Source organism: Oncorhynchus keta, unplaced genomic scaffold, assembly GCF_023373465.1.
Source record: "Oncorhynchus keta strain PuntledgeMale-10-30-2019 unplaced genomic scaffold, Oket_V2 Un_contig_131_pilon_pilon, whole genome shotgun sequence".
Taxonomy (NCBI): Eukaryota; Metazoa; Chordata; class Actinopteri; order Salmoniformes; family Salmonidae; genus Oncorhynchus; species Oncorhynchus keta.
Window position 1 is genome coordinate 97,210 of NW_026278148.1, and position 25,878 is coordinate 123,087.

The 25,878-nt window shown below is 43.2% G+C and overlaps 1 protein-coding gene and 1 long non-coding RNA gene across 6 annotated transcripts; both read left to right on the forward strand.

Moving 5' to 3' along the window:
- etaa1b (ETAA1 activator of ATR kinase b) lies at positions 1–20,899 on the forward strand. Of its 2 annotated transcripts, XM_052501354.1 has the most exons (7): positions 1–304; positions 14,439–14,570; positions 15,015–15,079; positions 15,457–15,566; positions 16,001–17,100; positions 17,191–17,574; positions 19,290–20,899. In XM_052501354.1, the coding sequence occupies exons 1-7, from the start codon at positions 136–138 to the stop codon at positions 19,412–19,414; spliced, it is 2,085 nt and encodes a 694-aa protein (XP_052357314.1). In that variant the 5' UTR covers positions 1–135; the 3' UTR covers positions 19,415–20,899. The 2 variants fall into 2 exon arrangements, with proteins under 2 accessions (XP_052357314.1, XP_052357313.1); XM_052501353.1 differs by having other exon boundaries at positions 16,001–17,574.
- LOC127918112 (uncharacterized) lies at positions 17,761–19,258 on the forward strand. Of its 4 annotated transcripts, none has more exons than XR_008098861.1 (4): positions 17,761–18,227; positions 18,298–18,563; positions 18,607–18,770; positions 18,824–19,258. It is a non-coding gene; the product is annotated as an uncharacterized LOC127918112 (long non-coding RNA). The 4 variants fall into 4 exon arrangements; XR_008098859.1 differs by having other exon boundaries at positions 17,761–18,184; XR_008098863.1 differs by having other exon boundaries at positions 17,761–18,184; positions 18,607–18,727.
- Positions 20,900–25,878: the final 4,979 nt, after the last annotated feature.

The following is a 25,878-nucleotide window of genomic DNA, read 5'->3' on the forward strand; positions in this document are numbered from 1 at the left end:
CATGGCGGCGTACGTGCTGAACACAAACACCGCACACTTTTACCCACGAAGATAAGCAATCGGATAATGACAAACTATTCAATTTGCGTTTAAATGGTCAAGTCAAATGATGAACAAGAAAACTGACGGCGAAATATGCCAAACCCAAGAAAGCACGACCATAACACTGGCTCAAATGAAATCTGGAGTCATGGTTCCACATGTTCACAAAAAAGGCTGAGAACAAACAAATCGGGTAAAAGTCAGAAACTGACACCCCAATCTTCCCCTTCTGTCAGGAAGTCACCACATACTCGTTCTAAAGGTAAGATGGTTGCTAAAAGTGCACGGGAATGGTATTGCTAACAACGTCTAGACTCAATAGCTAACTTTGGCAAACGTCTGTGTAGGTTGCAGGATAAACAGCGTTCATTAGCTGGGCATAGACGTGGCTAGTCAGGGCCACGTTCAGTCGCCAAACGTTCTTCAACGTTGCAGATAGAAATGCAATGTATAGAGCTGGTGTGATTCCTCGTTCTATTTCTATCTGAACGTTTCAAAACGTTGGTTTTGTTTATTAGGATCACCATTAGCTTTTTAATTTGAACCTTTAATTAACTACAGTAAATGCCGCAGCTACTCTTCCTGGGTAAGTACAAATAAATTACAAAGTACAAAACAGGTATAGACAAAGACATTATATACAAATATAAAACATAATAAGAGTTATATATTAGAAAGACACAAAGAGACAACAAATACTATTTACACACTATTAATATTTACTATTTACACACTATTAATGTATACATATTCATATTCTTATATAGAGTAAGATGAGATTTTGGGCCTCCCGAGTGGTGCAGCAGTCTAAGGCCCTGCATCTTCAGTGCTAGAGGCGTCACTACAGACCCTGGTTCGATTCCAGGCTGTATCACAACCAGCCGTGATTGGGAGTTCCATAAGGCGGAGCACAATTGGCCCAGCGTCATTAGGGTTTGGCCGGGGTCGGCCATCATTGTAAATAATAATTTGTTCTTAAACTGACTTGTTAAATAAATTAAAACATATATATATATATGGCAGAGCATTCCACCATGACATGACTCTATACATAACTGAGTAACCTCTAGTGGCAGAGCATTCCACCATGACATGACTCTATACATAACTGAGTAACCTCTAGTGGCAGAGCATTCCACCATGACATGACTCTATACATAACTGAGTAACCTCTAGTGACAGAGCATTCCACCATGACTCTATACATAACTGTAACTGACAGAGCATTCCACCATGACATGACTCTATACATAACTGAGTAACCTCTAGTGGCAGAGCATTCCACCATGACATGACTCTATACATAACTGAGTAACCTCTAGTGGCAGAGCATTCCACCATGACATGACTCTATACATAACTGAGTAACCTCTAGTGGCAGAGCATTCCACCATGACATGACTCTATACATAACTGAGTAACCTCTAGTGGCAGAGCATTCCACCATGACATGACTCTATACATAACTGAGTAACCTCTAGTGGCAGAGCATTCCACCATGACATGACTCTATACATAACTGAGTAACCTCTAACAGAGCATTCCACCATGACAGACTCTATACATAACTGAGTAACCTCTAGTGGCAGAGCATTCCACCATGACATGACTCTATACATAACTGAGTAACCTCTAGTGGCAGAGCATTCCACCATGACATGACTCTATACATAACTGAGTAACCTCTAGTGGCAGAGCATTCCACCATGACATGACTCTATACATAACTGAGTAACTCTAGTGGCAGAGCATTCCACCATGACATGACTCTATACATAACTGAGTAACCTCTAGTGACAGAGCATTCCACCATGACATGACTCTATACATAACTGAGTAACCTCTAGTGGCAGAGCATTCCACCATGACATGACTCTATACATAACTGAGTAACCTCTAGTGGCAGAGCATTCCACCATGACATGACTCTATACATAACTGAGTAACCTCTAGTGGCAGAGCATTCCACCATGACATGACTCTATACATAACTGAGTAACCTCTAGTGACAGAGCATTCCACCATGACATGACTCTATACATAACTGAGTAACCTCTAGTGGCAGAGCATTCCACCATGACATGACTCTATACATAACTGAGTAACCTCTAGTGACAGAGCATTCCACCATGACTCTATACATAACTGAGTAACCTCTAGTGACAGAGCATTCCACCATGACTCTATACATAACTGAGTAACCTCTAGTGGCAGAGCATTCCACCATGACATGACTCTATACATAACTGAGTAACCTCTAGTGGCAGAGCATTCCACCATGACATGACTCTATACATAACTGAGTAACCTCTAGTGACAGAGCATTCCACCATGACATGACTCTATACATAACTGAGTAACCTCTAGTGACAGAGCATTCCACCATGACATGACTCTATACATAACTGAGTAACCTCTAGTGACAGAGCATTCCACCATGACATGACTCTATACATAACTGAGTAACCTCTAGTGGCAGAGCATTCCACCATGACATGACCTCTAGTGGCAGAGCATTCCACCATGACATGACTGAGTAACTGAGTCTCTAGTGACAGAGCATTCCACCATGACATGACTCTATACATAACTGAGTAACCTCTAGTGACAGAGCATTCCACCATGACATGACTCTATACATAACTGAGTAAACCTCTAGTGACAGAGCATTCCACCATGACATGACTCTATACATAACTGAGTAACCTCTAGTGACAGAGCATTCCACCATGACATGACTCTATACATAACTGAGTAACCTCTAGTGGCAGAGCATTCCACCATGACATGACTCTATACATAACTGAGTAACCTCTAGTGGCAGAGCATTCCACTCTATACATAACTGTAACCTCTAGTGACAGAGCATTCCACCATGACATCTCTATACATAACAGTAACCTCTAGTGACAGAGCATTCCACCATATGGCTCTATACATAACTGAGTAACCTCTAGTGACAGAGCATTCCACCATGACATGACTCTATACATAACTGAGTAACCTCTAGTGACAGAGCATTCCACCATGACATGACTCTATACATAACTGAGTAACCTCTAGTGACAGAGCATTCCACCATGACATGACTCTATACATAACTGAGTAACCTCTAGTGACAGAGCATTCCACCATGACATGACTCTATACATAACTGAGTAACCTCTAGTGACAGAGCATTCCACCATGACATGACTCTATACATAACTGAGTAACCTCTAGTGACAGAGCATTCCACCATGACATGACTCTATACATAACTGAGTAACCTCTAGTGACAGAGCATTCCACCATGACATGACTCTATACATAACTGAGTAACCTCTAGTGCAGAGCATTCCACCATGACATGACTCTATACATAACTGAGTAACCTCTAGTGACAGAGCATTCCACCATGACATGACTCTATACATAACTGAGTAACCTCTAGTGGCAGAGAGCATTCCACCATGACATGACTCTATACATAACTGAGTAACCTCTAGTGACAGAGCATTCCACCAGAGCATTCCTGAGTAACCAGTGACATGACTCTATACATAACTGAGTAACCTCTAGTGACAGAGCATTCCACCATGACATGACTCTATACATAACTGAGCAGTGACAGAGCATTCCACCATGACATGACTCTATACATAACTGAGTAACCTCTAGTGGCAGAGCATTCCACCATGACATGACTCTATACATAACTGAGTAACCTCTAGTGACAGAGCATTCCACCATGACTCTATACATAACTGAGTAACCTCTAGTGGCAGAGCATTCCACCATGACATGACTCTATACATAACTGAGTAACCTCTAGTGACAGAGCATTCCACCATGACTCTATACATAACTGAGTAACCTCTAGTGGCAGAGCATTCCACCATGACATGACTCTATACATAACTGAGTAACCTCTAGTGACAGAGCATTCCACCATGACTCTATACATAACTGAGTAACCTCTAGTGACAGAGCATTCCACCATGACATGACTCTATACATAACTGAGTAACCTCTAGTGACAGAGCATTCCACCATGACATGACTCTACATAACTGAGTAACCTCTGAGTAACTCTATACATAACTGAGTAACCTCTAGGCAGAGCATTCCACCATGACATGACTCTATACATAACTGAGTAACCTCTAGTGACAGAGCATTCCACCATGACATGACTCTATACATAACTGAGTAACCTCTAGTGGCAGAGCATTCCACCATAGTGGTAACCTCAGAGCATTCCACCATGACATGACTCTATACATAACTGAGTAACCTCTAGTGGCAGAGCATTCCACCATGACATGACTCTATACATAACTGAGTAACCTCTAGTGACAGAGCATTCCACCATGACATGACTCTATACATAACTGAGAGCAGAGCATTCCACCATGACATGACTCTATACATAACTGAGTAACCTCTAGTGACAGAGCATTCCACCATGACATGACTCTATACATAACTGAGTAACCTCTAGTGACAGAGCATTCCACCATGACATGACTCTATACATAACTGAGTAACCTCTAGTGACAGAGCATTCCACCATGACATGACTCTATACATAACTGAGTATGACTCTATACATAACTAGTGACAGAGCATTCCACCATGACATGACTCTATACATAACTGAGTAACCTCTAGTGACAGAGCATTCCACCATGACATGACTCTATACATAACTGAGTAACCTCTAGTGAGCATTCCACCAGAGCATTCCACCATGACATGACTCTATACATAACTGAGTAACCTCTAGTGACAGAGCATTCCACCATGACATGACTCTATACATAACTGAGTAACCTCTAGTGACAGAGCATTCCACCATGACTCTATACATAACTGAGTAACCTCTAGTGACAGAGCATTCCACCATGACATGACTCTATACATAACTGAGTAACCTCTAGTGGCAGAGCATTCCACCATGACATGACTCTATACATAACTGAGTAACCTCTAGTGGCAGAGCATTCCACCATGACATGACTCTATACATAACTGAGTAACCTCTAGTGACAGAGCATTCCACCATGACATGACTCTATACATAACTGAGTAACCTCTAGTGACAGAGCATTCCACCATGACATGACTCTATACATAACTGAGTAACCTCTAGTGGCAGAGCATTCCACCATGACATGACTCTATACATAACTGAGTAACCTCTAGTGACAGAGCATTCCACCATGACTCTATACATAACTGAGTAACCTCTAGTGGCAGAGCATTCCACCATGACATGACTCTATACATAACTGAGTAACCTCTAGTGACAGAGCATTCCACCATGACTCTATACATAACTGAGTAACCTCTAGTGACAGAGCATTCCACCATGACATGACTCTATACATAACTGAGTAACCTCTAGTGACAGAGCATTCCACCATGACATGACTCTATACATAACTGAGTAACCTCTAGTGACAGAGCATTCCACTATACATAACTGAGTAACCTCTAGTGACAGAGCATTCCACCATGACTGACTCTATACATAACTGAGTAACCTCTAGTGACAGAGCATTCCACCATGACATGACTCTATACATAACTGAGTAACCTCTAGTGACAGAGCATTCCACCATGACATGACTCTATACTCTATACATAACTGACATGTAACCTCTAGTGGCAGAGCATTCCACCATGACATGACTCTATACATAACTGAGTAACCTCTAGTGACAGAGCATTCCACCATGACATGACTCTATACATAACTGTAACCTCTAGTGGCAGAGCAACCATGACTGCTCTATACATAACTGAGTAACCTCTAGTGGCAGAGCATTCCACCATGACATGACTCTATACATAACTGAGTAACCTCTAGTGACAGAGCATTCCACCATGACATGACTCTATACATAACTGAGTAACCTCTAGTGGCAGAGCATTCCACCATGACATGACTCTATACATAACTGAGTAACTCTAGTGGCAGAGCATTCCACCATGACATGACTCTAACATAACTGAGTAACCTCTAGTGACAGAGCATTCCACCATGACATGACTCTATACATAACTGAGTAACCTCTAGTGACAGAGCATTCCACCATGACATGACTCTATACATAACTGAGTAACCTCTAGTGACAGAGCATTCCACCATGACATGACTCTATACATAACTGAGTAACCTCTAGTGACAGAGCATTCCACCATGACATGACTCTATACATAACTGAGTAACCTCTAGTGGCAGAGCATTCCACCATGACATGACTCTATACATAACTGAGTAACCTCTAGTGGCAGAGCATTCCACCATGACATGACTCTATACATAACTGAGTAACCTCTAGTGGCAGAGCATTCCACCATGACATGACTCTATACATAACTGAGTAACCTCTAGTGACAGAGCATTCCACCATGACATGACTCTATACATAACTAGTAACATATTCCACTGACTCTATAGTAACTGAGTAACCTCTAGTGACAGAGCATTCCACCATGACATGACTCTATACATAACTGAGTAACCTCTAGTGCAGAGCATTCCACCATGACATGACTCTATAACATAACTGACAGAGTAACCATAACTGAGTAACCTCTGACAGAGCATTCCACCATGACATGACTCTATACATAACTGAGTAACCTCTAGTGGCAGAGCATTCCACCATGACATGACTCTATACATAACTGAGTAACCTCTAGTGGCAGAGCATTCCACCCATGACTCTATACATAACTGAGTAACCTCTAGTGGCAGAGCATTCCACCATGACATGACTCTATACATAACTGAGTAACCTCCACCTGACATGTATACATAACTGAGTAATAGTGACCATTCCACCATGACATGACTCTATACATAACTGAGTAACCTCTAGTGGACTCTATACAGAGCATTCCACCATGACATGACTCTATACATAACTGAGTAACCTCTAGTGGCAGAGCATTCCACCATGACATGACTCTATACATAACTGAGTAACCTCTAGTGGCAGAGCATTCCACCATGACATGACTCTATACATAACTGAGTAACCTCTAGTGACAGAGCATTCCACCATGACATGACTCTATACATAACTGAGTAACCTCTAGTGACAGAGCATTCCACCATGACATGGCTCTATACATAACTGAGTAACCTCAGTGAGCATTCCACCTGACATGACTATACATAACTGAGTAACCTCTAGTGACAGAGCATTCCACCATGACATGACTCTATACATAACTGAGTAACCTCTAGTGGCAGAGCATTCCACCATGACATGACTCTATGTACTCTATGGCAGAGCATTCCACCATGACATGACTCTATACATAACCTCTAGTGACAGAGCATTCCACCATGACATGACTCTATACATAACTGAGTAACCTCTAGTGGCAGAGCATTCCACCATGACATGACTCTATACATAACTGAGTAACCTCTAGTGACAGAGCATTCCACCATGACATGACTCTATACATAACTGAGTAACCTCTAGTGGCAGAGCATTCCACCATGACATGACTCTATACATAACTGAGTAACCTCTAGTGGCAGAGCATTCCACCATGACATGACTCTATACATAACTGAGTAACCTCTAGTGGCAGAGCATTCCACCATGACATGAGCATTCCACCATGACATGCTCTATACATAACTGACAGAGCATTCCACCATGACATGTAACCTCTAGTGACAGAGCATTCCACCATGACATGACTCTATACATAACTGAGTAACCTCTAGTGGCAGAGCATTCCACCATGACATGACTCTATACATAACTGAGTAACCTCTAGTGGCAGAGCATTCCACCATGACATGACTCTATACATAACTGAGTAACCTCTAGTGGCAGAGCATTCCACCATGACATGACTCTATACATAACTGAGTAACCTCTAGTGACAGAGCATTCCACCATGACATGACTCTATACATAACTGAGTAACCTCTAGTGACAGAGCATTCCACCATGACATGACTCTATACATAACTGAGTAACCTCTAGTGACAGAGCATTCCACCATGACATGACTCTATACATAACTGAGTAACCTCTAGTGACAGAGCATTCCACCATGCATTCCACCATGACTCTATACATAACTGAGTAACCTCTAGTGGCAGAGCATTCCACCATGACATGACTCTATACATAACTGAGTAACCTCTAGTGACAGAGCATTCCACCATGACATGACTCTACATAACTGAGTAACCTCTAGTGGCAGAGCATTCCACCATGACATGACTCTATACATAACTGAGTAACCTCTAGTGACAGAGCATTCCACCATGACATGACTCTATACATAACTGAGTAACCTCTAGTGACAGAGCATTCCACCATGACATGACTCTATACATAACTGAGTAACCTCTAGTGACAGAGCATTCCACCATGACATGACTCTATACATAACTGAGTAACCTCTAGTGGCAGAGCATGGCAGAGCATTCCACCATGACATGACTCTATACATAACTGAGTAACCTCTAGTGACAGAGCATTCCACCATGACATGACTCTATACATAACTGAGTAACCTCTAGTGACAGAGCATTCCACCATGACATGACTCTATACATAACTGAGTAACCTCTAGTGACAGAGCATTCCACCATGACATGACATTCCACCTGACATACATAACTGAGTAACCTCTAGTGACAGAGCATTCCACCATGACATGACTCTATACATAACTGAGTAACCTCTAGTGACAGAGCATTCCACCATGACATGACTCTATACATAACTGAGTAACCTCTAGTGGCAGAGCATTCCACCATGACATGACTCTATACATAACTGAGTAACCTCTAGTGGCAGAGCATTCCACCATGACATGACTCTATACATAACTGAGTAACCTCTAGTGACAGAGCATTCCACCATGACATGACTCTATACATAACTGAGTAACCTCTAGTGGCAGAGCATTCCACCATGACATGACTCTATACATAACTGAGTAACCTCTAGTGACAGAGATGACATGGCTCTATACATAACTGAGTAACCCAGTGGCAGAGCATTCCACCATGACTCTATACATAACTGAGTAACCTCTAGTGGCAGAGCATTCCACCATGACATGACTCTATACATAACTGAGTAACAGAGCATTCCACCATAGTGACAGAGCATTCCACCATGACATGACTCTATACATAACTGAGTAACCTCTAGTGACAGAGCATTCCACCATGACATGACTCTATACATAACTGAGTAACCTCTAGTGGCAGAGCATTCCACCATGACATGACTCTATACATAACTGAGTAACCTCTAGTGGCAGAGCATTCCACCATGACATGACTCTATACATAACTGAGTAACCTCTAGTGACAGAGCATTCCACCATGACATGACTCTATACATAACTGAGTAACCTCTAGTGGACAGAGCATTCCACCATGACATGACTCTATACATAACTGAGTAACCTCTAGTGGCAGAGCATTCCACCATGACATGACTCTATACATAACTGAGTAACCTCTAGTGGCAGAGCATTCCACCATGACATGACTCTATACATAACTGAGTAACCCACAGAGCATTCCACATGACTCTATACATAACTGAGTAACCTCTAGTGACAGAGCATTCCACCATGACATGACTCTATACATAACTGAGTAACCTCTAGTGACAGAGCATTCCACCATGACATGACTCTATACATAACTGAGTAACCTCTAGTGACAGAGCATTCCACCATGACTCTTACATAACACCAGTGACATGACTCTATACATAACTGAGTAACTAGTGGCAGAGCATTCCACCATGACATGACTCTATACATAACCTCTAGTGGCAGAGCATTCCACCATGACATGACTCTATACATAACTGAGTAACCTCTAGTGACAGAGCATTCCACCATGACATGACTCTATACATAACTGAGTAACCTCTAGTGGCAGAGCATTCCACCATGACATGACTCTATACATAACATAACTGCATTCCACCATGACATGACTCTATACATAACCTCTAGTGGCAGAGCATTCCACCATGACATGACTCTATACATAACTGAGTAACCTCTAGTGACAGAGCATTCCACCATGACTCTATACATAACTGAGTAACCTCTAGTGGCAGAGCATTCCACCATGACATGACTCTATACATAACTGAGTAACCTCTAGTGGCAGAGCATTCCACCATGACATGACTCTATACATAACTGAGTAACCTCTAGTGACAGAGCATTCCACCATGACATGACTCTATACATAACTGAGTAACCTCTAGTGACAGAGCATTCCACCATGACATGACTCTATACATAACTGAGTAACCTCTAGTGACAGAGCATTCCACCATGACATGACTCTATACATAACTGAGTAACCTCTAGTGGCAGAGCATTCCACCATGACATAACTGTAACTCTAGTGACAGAGCATCCACCACATAACTGAGTAACCTCTAGTGGCAGAGCATTCCACTATACATGACATGACTCTATACATAACTGAGTAACCTCTAGTGACAGAGCATTCCACCATGACATGACTCTATACATAACTGAGTAATTCTAGTGACAGAGCATTCCACCATGACATGACTCTATACATAACTGAGTAACCTCTAGTGGCAGAGCATTCCACCATGACATGACTCTATACATAACTGAGTAACCTCTAGTGGCAGAGCATTCCACCATGACATGACTCTATACATAACTGAGTAACCTCTAGTGACAGAGCATTCCACCATGACATGACTCTATACATAACTGAGTAACCTCTAGCAGAGCATTCCACCATGACATGACTCTATACATAACTGAGTAACCTCTAGTGGCAGAGCATTCCACCATGACATGACTCTATACATAACTGAGTAACCTCTAGTGGCAGAGCATTCCACCATGACATGACTCTATACATAACTGAGTAACAGAGCATTCCACCATGACATGACTCTATACATAACTGAGTAACCTCTACAGAGCATTCCACCATGACATGACTCTATACATAACTGAGTAACCTCTAGTGACAGAGCATTCCACCATGACATGACTCTATACATAACTGAGTAACCTCTAGTGACAGAGCATTCCACCATGACATGACTCTATACATAACTGAGTAACCTCTAGTGGCAGAGCATTCCACCATGACATGACATAACTATACATAACTGAGTAACCTCTAGTGGCAGAGCATTCCACCATGACATGACTCTATACATAACTGAGTAACCTCTAGTGGCAGAGCATTCCACCATGACATGACTCTATACATAACTGAGTAACCTCTAGTGACAGAGCATTCCACCATGACATGACTCTATACATAACTGAGTAACCTCTAGTGGCAGACATTCCACCATGACATGACTCTATACATAACTGAGTAACCTCTAGTGGCAGAGCATTCCACCATGACATGACTCTATACATAACTGAGTAACCTCTAGTGACAGAGCATTCCACCATGACATGACTCTATACATAACTGAGTAACCTCTAGTGACAGAGCATTCCACCATGACATGACTCTATACATAACTGAGTAACCTCTAGTGACAGAGCATTCCACCATGACATGACTCTATACATAACTGAGTAACCTCTAGTGGCAGAGCATTCCACCATGACATGACTCTATACATAACTGAGTAACCTCTAGTGGCAGAGCATTCCACCATGACATGACTCTATACATAACTGAGTAACCTCTAGTGACAGAGCATTCCACCATGACATGACTCTATACATAACTGAGTAACCTCTAGTGGCAGAGCATTCCACCATGACATGACTCTATACATAACTGAGTAACCTCTAGTGACAGAGCATTCCACCATGACTCTATACATAACTGAGTAACCTCTAGTGGCAGAGCATTCCACCATGACATGACTCTATACATAACTGAGTAACCTCTAGTGGCAGAGCATTCCACCATGACATGACTCTATACATAACTGAGTAACCTCTAACAGAGCATTCCACCATGACATGACTCTATACATAACTGAGTAACCTCTAGTGGCAGAGCATTCCACCATGACATGACTCTATACATAACTGAGTAACCTCTAGTGACAGAGCATTCCACCATGACATGACTCTATACATAACTATAACATAACTGAGTAACCTCTAGTGGCAGAGCATTCCACCATGACATGACTCTATACATAACTGAGTAACCTCTAGTGGCAGAGCATTCCACCATGACATGACTCTATACATAACTGAGTAACCTCTAGTGACAGAGCATTCCACCATGACATGACTCTATACATAACTGAGTAACCTCTAGTGACAGAGCATTCCACCATGACTCTATACATAACTGAGTAACCTCTAGTGGCAGAGCATTCCACCATGACATGACTCTATACATAACTGAGTAACCTCTAGTGACAGAGCATTCCACCATGACATGACTCTATACATAACTGAGTAACCTCTAGTGACAGAGCATTCCACCATGACATGACTCTATACATAACTGAGTAACCTCTAGTGACAGAGCATTCCACCATGACTCTATACATAACTGAGTAACCTCTAGTGGCAGAGCATTCCACCATGACATGACTCTATACATAACTGAGTAACCTCTAGTGACAGAGCATTCCACCATGACTCTATACATAACTGAGTAACCTCTAGTGGCAGAGCATTCCACCATGACATGACTCTATACATAACTGAGTAACCTCTAGTGACAGAGCATTCCACCATGACATGACTCTATACATAACTGAGTAACCTCTAGTGACAGAGCATTCCACCATGACATGACTCTATACATAACTGAGTAACCTCTAGTGACAGAGCATTCCACCATGACTCTATACATAACTGAGTAACCTCTAGTGGCAGAGCATTCCACCATGACATGACTCTATACATAACTGAGTAACCTCTAGTGACAGAGCATTCCACCATGACATGACTCTATACATAACTGAGTAACCTCTAGTGACAGAGCATTCCACCATGACATGACTCTATACATAACTGAGTAACCTCTAGTGACAGAGCATTCCACCATGACTCTATACATAACTGAGTAACCTCTAGTGACAGAGCATTCCACCATGACATGACTCTATACATAACTGAGTAACCTCTAGTGACAGAGCATTCCACCATGACATGACTCTAGTACATAACTGAGTAACATAACTGAGTAACCTAGTGACAGAGCATTCCACCATGACATGACTCTATACATAACTGAGTAACCTCTAGTGACAGAGCATTCCACCATGTGACAGAGCATTCCACCATGACATGACTCTATACATAACTGAGTAACCTCTAGTGGCAGAGCATTCCACCATGACATGACTCTATACATAACTGAGTAACCTCTAGTGACAGAGATGACTCTATACATAACATGACATGACTCTATACATAACTGAGTAACCTCTAGTGACCACCATGACATGACTCTATACATAACTGAGTAACCTCTAGTGGCAGAGCATTCCACCATGACATGACTCTATACATAACTGAGTAACCTCTAGTGGCAGAGCATTCCACCATGACATGACTCTATACATAACTGAGTAACCTCTAGTAGCATTCCACCCTATACATCTAGTGACAGAGCATTCCACCATGACATGACTCTATACATAACTGAGTAACCTCTAGTGACAGAGCATTCCACCATGACATGACTCTATACATAACTGAGTAACCTCTAGTGACAGAGCATTCCACCATGACATGACTCTATACATAACTGAGTAACCTCTAGTGGCAGAGCATTCCACCATGACATGACTCTATACATAACTGAGTAACCTCTAGTGACAGAGCATTCCACCATGACATGACTCTATACATAACTGAGTAACCTCTAGTGGCAGAGCATTCCACCATGACATGACTCTATACATAACTGAGTAACCTCTAGTGGCAGAGCATTCCACCATGACATGACTCTATACATAACTGAGTAACCTCTAGTGGCAGAGCATTCCACCATGACATGACTCTATACATAACTGAGTAACCTCTAGTGGCAGAGCATTCCACCATGACATGACTCTATACATAACCTCTAGTGACAGAGCATTCCACCATGACACTACATAACTGAGTAACCTCTAGTGACAGAGCATTCCACCATGACATGACTCTATACATAACTGAGTAACCTCTAGTGACAGAGCATTCCACCATGACATGACTCTATACATAACTGAGTAACCTCTAGTGACAGAGCATTCCACCATGACATGACTCCATGTCTAACTGAACAATGCATTAAGCCCCTAGTCCCACACGTGCTGATGCTCTCCCTATTGTACTCATGTGTGACCAGGTAGACCCCATTTTGTTGTTCACCTATTTAGTCTAGTTGACCTTCCAGTTTGTCTCGTTCCCACCAGATCTGGAGACCCCCAAACGACGAGCGAGGGGCAGATACACGGGTTTAAACAACACGGCTGATTCCCCCGGGGATGGAGATATTTTACAAGACATCATATGGGACCCGGCATCACCTCCTCCTGCTGGAAGTGGTATGTTGTTAAGTCACTTGATGAGCAAAGGGCTGATTTAGCGTAAAACATTAGCATAACGTTGTCCTTCATTCCTCCTCTTCCTCATCCTCCATCCACCCATCTTTTTGTTCTTCTTCTCAAAGCCAGTTGATAGGAGGTCATGTGTTTCATTCCTCCACAGAGCCTACACACAGGCTACACACAGGCTACACACAGGCTACACACAGGCTACACACAGGCTACACACAGGCTACACACAGGCTACACACAGGCTACACACAGGCTACACACAGGCTACACACAGGCTACACACAGGCTACTCACAGGCTACACACAGGCTACACACAGGCTACTCACAGGCTACTCACAGTTTCCGCTAGTGGCCTTTGTGCCCAAAGTGATTGTGGTTACTATGTATATGTGCCATCAGAAGGCTTAACCGTTGCTGTCCTTATTCTCCAGGCGAAGGGCCCGGCAACACCAGAGTTGTTGAGATATCAGACATTGTCAATCGGATCGCCCCTAAGGTCAGTGTATAAAACATGTTCACCGTGTCACTGAGGGCCGTTGATAGATGGGCTTATAGGCCGTCATTGTAAATAGGAATTTGTTCTTAACTAACTTGCCTAGTTAAATAAGATCAATGAATAGATGCACCCTGCAGCACCGACGTGTTTTAGAATCATGTGTTACTGTGGATATAAAGGCCTCGTTATGTTAAAATGTAAAACACTGCATTCTACTGTGTTGATTTGTTTCAGTGGATGCAAAGAGACATTCTAAATCGGGTTCTTCTTGAAGCACTGGAGGTGAAAGCCACGGCCCTGGCTTGAATGTACCCCCAGAGCTTTAGGTTGGTCACAGCACACAAACCAGCTGTTGTAAACCATGTCTCCTTCTCCAGGATGCCCAGCATGTCTCTGTGGATAGTCCTCTGCTCCAGTGGATTGGGGACAGTGCTGTCCCATGTACCCCAGAGGTACGCCCGCCCAAAGCAAGGAAGAAATCCACTCGGTGAGTGAACTTGTGTGATTGGGGCGGCAGGGTAGCCTAGTGGTTAGAGCGTTGGACTTGTAACCGAAAGGTTGCAAGTTCAAATCCCTGAGCTGACAAGGTACAAATCTGTCGTTCTGCCCCTGAACAGGCAGTTAACCCTCTGTTCCTAGACCATCATTGAAAATAAGAATTTGTTCTTAACTGACTTGCCTAGTTAGATAAAGGTAAAATATATATATTTTTTAAATCAGGTTGAAAAGCTTTTATTTAACATGTAAGGTTTATTTCTCGTCCAATAGTTTTGTATTTTCCAGTAGTTCTCTTAATCAGATCATTCTTGTGTTCAGATATTTTGCTCGTGCTTTATACTAGCTTCTTCAAAGGTTCCTCAATATATTCATTATGCCTTCCTTGTTCATTCATCCACTCACTTCATCCTCTCCTCTCTGCAGGAAAAGCTCAGTGGAGGACTTGATGCAGCTGGCCAGGCAGTTTGACATCAACATGCACCAGCAGGACCGAGAGAAGAGGAGCGCTGAACACCCAAACAATACCATAAACAACAACCGCTACGGGGAGGAACCCAAGGGCCCGACAATGTCGTCATCAGCCCAGAAGGTAGAGGCGGAGCTTAACGCTCTGTTCGACGGGCCGACGCAGCGGGTCACCGGACGGCTCAGCCAAGGGTCGACCGCCTCCACCTGTTCTCAGGAGGTCAAGGTTCAAGTTGGGGTCAGCCATCTCACTGCCGATGACCTCGTCAAAGAGTCGGAGGTCAAGCCTGGCGGGGGAAGCACGTCTGGTTCATCGGCTCGTACTGGTAAAGAGGAAAAAGGACAGTGGAACGCCACGACGACTGTGGCGAAAGACGAGGACTTTGACTGGGAGGATGATGACCTTCTCAGTGACCCTATCGTGTTGGAGATGACCCAGAATCCTGACGGGCTGAAAACGCTGTCCCCCAAACCCAGCAGCTCAAGCACACACCTTCAACCCTCAAACAGAGGTGGCCTCACTGGGCCATGTCCTAAACCCAAACCCAACAGCAGAAGCACTTTCCTGCTGGAGCCCAACCTTTGTTTCCAGGTGAATATGGCCCCGACAACCAAAGAAGCACTCAGACCGTTCCTCACCGTTGGAGCGGCCCAGCCTGAGAGACCCAGGCCCGGCGTGTCTGCGTCTGTGGGGAGTAGGGGCCCCAGTAGAGACTCTGCAGAAGGGAAGGCTGATGGGGTGAGCACAGCCACAACTCCAACCTCACGTGGAACCACAGCCCCAGACTCCCCTTTCAAAGACCTCTCAGAGGAGGACCTCCAGTCTCTGTTTGACTCTGAGTCGCTTTGGAACGACGACGAAGGTGACGATGACGAACTGCTGTATCAGGTGTGTGACGACGTGGAGAGGATCTCCAACAGTCAGCCCCTGTCCGAGGATGCCTCCGTAACCACGGATACCACTGAGGTCCGCTTCCAAGAGAGCAAACCGAAAGCTCCTCCATCCGCCCCTCTGGCTGCAACGAGAGAGGGGACTGTGACTATGGATAGGGCTGTAGGTGGTTCTAGCAGTAAACAGCCAACCACCTGCACGTCTGGCCGCTCCAACTCAGTGAGAGAGGGGACTGTGACTATGGATAGGGCTGTAGGTGGTCCTGGCAGTAAACAGCCAACCACCTGCACGTCTGGCCGCTCCAACTCAGCACCAGGAGATGGGAGCAGCACCCCTGTGCACTTTCAGAGATGGAACATTCCAGCGAAAGCAGGAAATGTTTGGGTCGGACATCATACAGTCACGTCCCAGAGCCATCCAGGCAGCGGGGAGGGTCTGGGCAAGTTTACCCAGCTGAAGGGTGCTCCAGGCTGGGGAACATTTGGCCTAGGATCCCTTGGAGTTAGAACCTTCCAAGCGGAGAACTCAAAGTCGGTCATGCCACGGACAGTGTCGGCGAGAACCCTCCCAAACTCAAATTCCCATCATGCGTCATCGTTCAAGAGACATCTGTCGGACTCGGCCGCCGTCGGCAACAAAGGTGAGCTTTTTACCCCATTAAAAGGCAAAACAATAATCCACCACAGTTTAGCTCTAGTATTATGCCAACTCTTAGAGCCCTGACCCAACAGAGCCCTGACCCAACAGAGCCCTGACCCAACACCCATCTATTTATCTCCTAACCTCTTAGAGCCCTGACCCAACACCCATCTATTTATCTCTTAGGAGGTAAATAGATGGCTGTTGGGTCAGGGCTCTGAGAGGTTAGGAGGTAAATAGATGGCTGTTGGGTCAGGGCTCTGAGAGGTTAGGAGGTAAATAGATGGCTGTTGGGTCAGGGCTCTGAGAGGTTAGGAGGTAAATAGATGGCTGTTGGGTCAGGGCTCTGAGAGGTTAGGAGGTAAATAGATGGCTGTTGGGTCAGGGCTCTGAGAGGTTAGGAGGTAAATAGATGGCTGTTGGGTCAGGGCTCTGAGAGGTTAGGAGGTAAATAGATGGCTGTTGGGTCAGGGCTCTGAGAGGTTAGGAGGTAAATAGATGGCTGTTGGGTCAGGGCTCTGAGAGGTTAGGAGGTAAATAGATGGCTGTTGGGTCAGGGCTCTGAGAGGTTAGGAGGTAAATAGATGGCTGTTGGGTCAGGGCTCTGAGAGGTTAGGGGGTAAATAGATGGCTGTTGGGTCAGGGCTCTGAGAGGTTAGGAGGTAAATAGATGGCTGTTGGCTCAGAGGTTAGGAGGTAAATAGATGGCTGTTGGCTCTGAGAGGTTAGGAGGTAAATAGATGGCTGTTGGGTCAGGGCTCTGAGAGGTTAGGAGGTAAATAGATGGCTGTTGGGTCAGGGCTCTGAGAGGTTAGGAGGTAAATAGATGGCTGTTGGGTCAGGGCTCTGAGAGGTTAGGAGGTAAATAGATGGCTGTTGGGTCAGGGCTCTGAGAGGTTAGGAGGTAAATAGATGGCTGTTGGGTCAGGGCTCTGAGAGGTTAGGAGGTAAATAGATGGCTGTTGGGTCAGGGCTCTGAGAGGTTAGGAGGTAAATAGATGGCTGTTGGGTCAGGGCTCTGAGAGGTTTGGAGGTAAATAGATGGCTGTTGGGTCAGGGCTCTGAGAGGTTAGGAGGTAAATAGATGGCTGTTGGGTCAGGGCTCTGAGAGGTTAGGAGGTAAATAGATGGCTGTTGGGTCAGGGCTCTGAGAGGTTAGGAGGTAAATAGATGGCTGTTGGGTCAGGGCTCTGAGAGGTTAGGAGGTAAATAGATGGCTAAATAGATGGCTGTTGGGTCAGGGCTCAGAGGTTAGGAGGTAAATAGATGGCTGTTGGGTCAGGGCTCTGAGAGGTTAGGAGGTAAATAGATGGCTGTTGGGTCAGGGCTCTGAGAGGTTAGGAGGTAAATAGATGGCTGTTGGGTCAGGGCTCTGAGAGGTTAGGAGGTAAATAGATGGCTGTTGGGTCAGGGCTCTGAGAGGTTAGGAGGTAAATAGATGGCTGTTGGGTCAGGGCTCAGAGGTTTGGAGGTAAATAGATGGCTGTTGGGTCAGGGCTCTGAGAGGTTTGGAGGTGTGAAGAGCTTAATTTCTATTCAATTATGTATTTTCAATGTTGGAAAGGCTGTGTAAATGTGTTACCTTTTTGTGCATAAAATTGCTACACTAATTGTCTGTGTTTTTTGTCCGTCAGCCACTCTAGACACATTCTGTCTCTATCAGCTTTTCAGTTGCAGTCAGAGTCCTATTTCCATGTCATCTGATTTGTTTCTCAGTGTTTGTCAACAGTCAGCTGACGGGGAGATGCACGGAGGAGGAGATTGAGAGGAAGAAGCAGGAGGCCATAGCCAGAAGAAGGACCAGAGAAACCTCCCTCAAAGCAGGGGCACTTCCTCTGTGACTCAACAACGGGACACTAGATGAATACACAGTAAACCAGAATACCTGTAGAATAGCTATAGCATAGGCTAGGTAGGTACCATAAACATTTATCACGGTTTCTTCACAGAACACTGTCGGTGCTACTAGAACGGTTTTGCGTTACACACACACACACACACACACACACACACACACACACACACACACACACACACTTGAGAGCTGCTGCACTTTTTTAGTTGCTAATATTCTCACTGTTGTTCTTTCTGAAGGTCACTGAGAAGTTGAGTAGAATATATACAACAGCAACACTGTATCAGGAGTCACAGCAACCGGTTGGCTTGTAAATGCCTTTACAGCACCTCAAAGGGAGATTTGTGTCACTTGTTGTTGTTGTTGTTTACACGTCTGTTGACATTCCAAGTAGATAATGAGTCGTCTTGATGAGCAATGTGGAGATCTAATTCTACTGTCGTCCAATAGTATCTCTCAGATAAACTGTAGGTCCACAACTCACCTTGTTGCTGCAACATTATAGTACATTATCTTTACACTGCACGTGGTATATTAGTAGCTTGTGTTTTGCACCTCACCCAGAAATGAGAATAACTCCAACACTATCTGCAGGTTTCCGTCCAAACTTTTTATGTGAGTCGGGGAAAGAAAATGTCACCACAGACCTGATGGAAACGGCAAATTTGTCAGTGAACTTGTCCAAATGTCGACAAAACAATATACGCTAGACAAGATGGGATATGAGATGGGTGGTAAAAGTCTAAAGTGATGATGCTCCTTACCATTCAATATCAAGGGCTTTATTCTGGTGACATGATGATGCTCCTTACCATTCATTATCAAGGGCTTTATTCTGGTGACATGATGATGCTCCTTACCATTCATTATCAAGGGCTTTATTCTGGTGACATGATGATGCTCCTTACCATTCATTATCAAGGGCTTTATTCTGGTGACATGATGATGCTCCTTATCATTCATTATCAAGGGCTTTATTCTGGTGACATGATGATGCTCCTTACCATTCATTATCAAGGGCTTTATTCTAGTGACATGATGATGCTCCTTACCATTCATTATCAAGGGCTTTATTCTGGTGACATGATGATGCTCCTTACCATTCATTATCAAGGGCTTTATTCTGGTGACATGATGATGCTCCTTACCATTCATTATCAAGGGCTTTATTCTGGTGACATGATGATGCTCCTTACCATTCATTATCAAGGGCTTTATTCTAGTGACATGATGATGCTCCTTACCATTCATTATCAAGGGCTTTATTCTAGTGACATGATGATGCTCCTTACCATTCAATATCAAGGGCTTTATTCTGGTGACATGATGATGCTCCTTACCATTCAATATCAAGGGCTTTATTCTGGTGACATGATGATGCTCCTTACCATTCATTATCAAGGGCTTTATTCTGGTGACATGATGATGCTCCTTACCATTCATTATCAAGGGCTTTATTCTGGTGACATGATGATGCATTATCCTTTACCATTCATTATCAAGGGCTTTATTCTGGTGACATGATGATGCTCCTTACCATTCATTATCAAGGGCTTTATTCTGGTGACATGATGATGCTCCTTACCATTCATTATCAAGGGCTTTATTCTGATGATGACATCATGATGCTCTGGTGACATGATGACCATTCATCAAGGGCTTTATCAAGGGCTTTATTCTAGTGACATGATGATGCTCCTTACCATTCATTATCAAGGGCTTTATTCTAGTGACATGATGATGCTCCTTACCATTCATTATCAAGGGCTTTATTCTGGTGACATGATGATGCTCCTTACCATTCATTATCAAGGGCTTTATTCTGGTGACATGATGATGCTCCTTACCATTCATTATCAAGGGCTTTATTCTGGTGACATGATGATGCTCCTTACCATTCATTATCAAGGGCTTTATTCTGGTGACATGATGATGCTCCTTACCATTCATTATCAAGGGCTTTATTCTGGTGACATGATGATGCTCCTTACCATTCAATATCAAGGGCTTTATTCTGTGACATGTGACATACCATGATCAAGGGCTTTATTCTGATGATGAGGGCTTTATTCTGGTGACATGATGATGATGCTCCTTACCATTCATTATCAAGGGCTTTATTCTAGTGACATGATGATGCTACCATTCTTATCAAGGGCTTTATTCTGGTCATGATGATATTCATCAAGGGCTTTATTCTGGTGACATGATGATGCTCCTTACCATTCATTATCAAGGGCTTTATTCTGGTGACATGATGATGCTCCTTACCATTCATTATCAAGGGCTTTATTCTGGTGACATGATGATGCTCCTTACCATTCATTATCAAGGGCTTTATTCTGGTGACATGATGATGCTCCTTACCATTCATTATCAAGGGCTTTATTCTAGTGACATGATGATGCTCCTTACCATTCATTATCAAGGGCTTTATTCTGGTGATGATGATGATGATGCTCCTTACCATTCATTATCAAGGGCTTTATTCTGGTGACATGATGATGCTCCTTACCATTCATTATCAAGGGCTTTATTCTGGTGACATGATGATGCTCCTTACCATTCATTATCAAGGGCTTTATTCTGGTGACATGATGATGCTCCTTACCATTCATTATCAAGGGCTTTATTCTGGTGACATGATGATGCTCCTTACCATTCATTATCAAGGGCTTTATTCTGGTGACATGATGATGCTCCTTACCATTCATTATCAAGGGCTTTATTCTGGTGACATGATGATGCTCCTTACCATTCATTATCAAGGGCTTTATTCTGGTGACATGATGATGCTCCTTACCATTCATTATCAAGGGCTTTATTCTGGTGACATGATGATGCTCCTTACCATTCATTATCAAGGGCTTTATTCTGGTGACATGATGATTACCATTCATTATGCTTTATTCTAGTGACCTTACCATTCATTATCAAGGGCTTTATTCTGGTGACATGATGATGCTCCTTACCATTCATTATCAAGGGCTTTATTCTGGTGACATGATGATGCTCCTTACCATTCATTAGCTTTATTCTGGTGACATGATGATGCTCCTTACCATTCATTATCAAGGGCTTTATTCTGGTGACATGATGATGCTCCTATACCATTCATTATCAAGGGCTTTATTCTGGTGACATGATGATGCTCCTTACCATTATTCATTATCAATGATGATGCTTTATTCTGGTGACATGATGATGCTCCTTACCATTCATTATCAAGGGCTTTATTCTGGTGACATGATGATGCTCCTTACCATTCATTATCAAGGGCTTTATTCTGGTGACATGATGACATGATGATCTCCTTACCATTCATTATCAAGGGCTTTATTCTGATGTGACATGATGATGCTCCTTACCATTCATTATCAAGGGCTTTATTCTGGTGACATGATGATGCATTATCCTTTATTCATTCATTATCAAGGGCTTTATTCTAGTGACATGATGATGCTCCTTACCATTCAATATCAAGGGCTTTATTCTAGTGACATGATGATGCTCCTTACCATTCAATATCAAGGGCTTTATTCTGGTGACATGATGATGCTCCTTACCATTCATTATCAAGGGCTTTATTCTAGTGACATGATGATGCTCCTTACCATTCATTATCAAGGGCTTTATTCTGGTGACATGATGATGCTCCTTACCATTCATTATCAAGGGCTTTATTCTGGTGACATGATGATCGATGCTTCGCTGCCGTTTGACAAATAAGAAAAATATAATTTTCTTTTGCCCATAATAATCTCATGATGTAGGCTATAGGCCTACCCGCATCTGTGAGCTAGAGCATGTGTCAAAACCAGAGTGGGGCACATTTGCTATACAACGCAACAATTTGTAGTGACCAAGTCACCAGTAGAGTTGAAAATGTTACCTTTTATTTAACTAGGCAAGTCCAGAACAAATTCTTATTTACAATGACAGTCAAACCCGGACGACGCTGTGCCAGTTGTCCTCCACCCTGTGGGACTCCCAATCACGGCCAGATGTGCTACAGCCTGGATTCGAACCAGGTACTGCAGTGACGCCTCTTGCACTGAGAAGTGGTGTCTTAGACCAGTGCGCCACTCGGGAGCCCAAATGCGATGGAAGCCCATTTAACTTTTTATTTGTATTTTTTATTCAGCGCGTGTGAATTTAACGACAAAAGTTATTTTGATGTGCGCTCTGCCATCACACACAGCCTTTTATCCAGTCTGATGGAAACTCGTCTCTGGTGGGGAAACACCCATGTTTCTTCTGATTGGTTTAAATGTTCCCGTAAACACCTGTCGCCAATTAGAAGGAAACCTCGCTAAAAAGCTTTAAATAAAGGATGAAATCCTGGTAAAATACAGGGCTCTGGGTATAATACTAATGAGGAAGTGGTTCTGTATCTACTTCTGTCATCTCAATGGGTCCATCGTATCAGTCAAGTCTCATTGACTGTAGAGACTATGACTTGGAGAGAGGTGGAGCTGTGTATCTCCCATCAGATTTGTTTTGAGTGTCTTTTATGTACCAGAGATGACCAGTTATACCTAAAAAAACGACTGTGTTGACCAAAACCACCTGGCATAAACTGCTTCATCAAAATGTTAATTCAGATTCTGTAGATGATGATCGAAGCAGTGTGTTTAGAGAGACTGCAGCTCGGCTGTGAAACAAGACGGTGTGATGTCATGTTGAAGAACTTTTACGACTTTATTAAAACCCAATGTGTTAGAAAAGAAAGTTGATTTTCCTTTCATTTTTACTTGAATATGTCACTACTGACTAGATTTGACTTTTTCACCATCTTGTTTTTTAATTTTTTTAATTTATGCATTTTATTTTTCTTTGCATTGTCATAGTTACCTTGTTTTTTTTTTTTTTACATTTCTTACGGTGGTCCATATTTGCACAGGTCAGTCACAGTGGTATGAACAGAAAGACCACAGTATCATGCCACTTATGCAATATTACTAGATGGTGTTATTCATTCTGAGTCAACCACCATTAAACTATCATCAAAACCATGCTACCTTTCCTCTGATTCATTCCAACTCACGTGTGGCTCTTCCCACCAGCCTCCACTGGTGTGGCTTATTTAAAGAATGATGACAGACATGGCAATGAGCACATTTTGTAAGTTTCTCATTCAACTACAAGTCAGACGTTGTGAACAGCTAATCTCTCTGGACGATATTAGAAAATTGAGGGATTATATTCATATTGAATCTAATTTGTCTTCCACACCTGCTGTATTGTGTGTGTGTCTTTGTACTCCCTTGAGAATTCACCAGTGTACTTCTGATGAGAGCCCCCCTCAGCCATTTCTGATGAGAGCCCCCCTCAGCCATTTCTGATGAGAGCCCCCCTCAGCCATTTCTGATGAGAGCCCCCCCCAGCCATTTCTGATGAGAGCCCCCCAGCCATTTTTCTGATGAGAGCCCCCCAGCCATTTCTGATGGGAGCCATCTTGTGCCTGCCAGAGTAGAGCTCTCAGGTAGAACACACCTGTGTGGGTGGGTGTGCCCACAGGGAACTGTATGTGTGTGTGTGTGTGTGTGTGTGTGTGTGTGTGTGTGTGTGTGTGTGTGTGTGTGTGTGTGTGGCACATTGACAGTAAATCTAAATGGCAGGACAGTTTGGCGCGGGCATAAAGGTGGCTTTATGACTATGATTATAGTTATGATGATGACTACCATTTATTTAAACTATCTGATGAAACCTGCGAGGCCCAACAGGTGTTGAGGCCAACAATATCCCACCTGCTGATGGATTGGTGGATTTCTGTAATAGTGAACACTGTGTGTCCACACCACAAGGTCTGCTTTGTGGGAACAGAATGATTGTATTGCTGTTCGTCTGGCGTTAAGACAGTAATGGCTGCCCATCATGTTGCCATGGTATTGGTTTAAATTATTTTTAATGTACCTGTTTAGTGTACATCTACTGGATGAGTTTAGTTTGTTAACAATACATTTGTGGAGTGGTTGAACAACTAGTTTTAGTGACTCCAACCTATGTTTGAAGTAAACTTCTGTGTATGTAAACATCTGACTTCAACAGTACATCTAAACATTATAGTTTTGGCAAGTCGGTTAGGACATCGACTTTGTGCATGACGCAAGTCATTTTTCAAACAATTTTTACAGACAGATTATTTCACTTATAATTCACTGTATCACAATTCCAGTGGGTCAGAAGTTTACATACACTAAGTTGACTGTGCCTTTAAACAGCTTGGACAATTCCAGAAAATTATGTCATGGCTTTAGAAGCTTCTGATAGGCTAATTGACATAATTGACATAAAGAAATCAGCCAAGACCTCAGAAAATAAATTGCAGACCTCCACAAGTCTGGTTTATCCTTGGGAAAAAATTCCAAACGCCTGAAGGTAAAACGTTCATCTGTACAAACAATAGTACGCAAGTATAAACACCATGGGACCACGCAGCCGTCATAC

Excerpts from the sequence above, each read along its gene's own strand:
- etaa1b (XM_052501353.1), top strand. The coding sequence starts at position 136 with ATGCCAAACCCAAGAAAGCACGACCATAACACTGGCTCAAATGAAATC. Across the intron at positions 305-14,438 it reads ACCACATACTCGTTCTAAAG|ATCTGGAGACCCCCAAACGA; the intron begins GTAAGATGGTTG and ends CGTTCCCACCAG. Across the intron at positions 15,080-15,456 it reads TCAATCGGATCGCCCCTAAG|GATGCCCAGCATGTCTCTGT; the intron begins GTCAGTGTATAA and ends CTCCTTCTCCAG.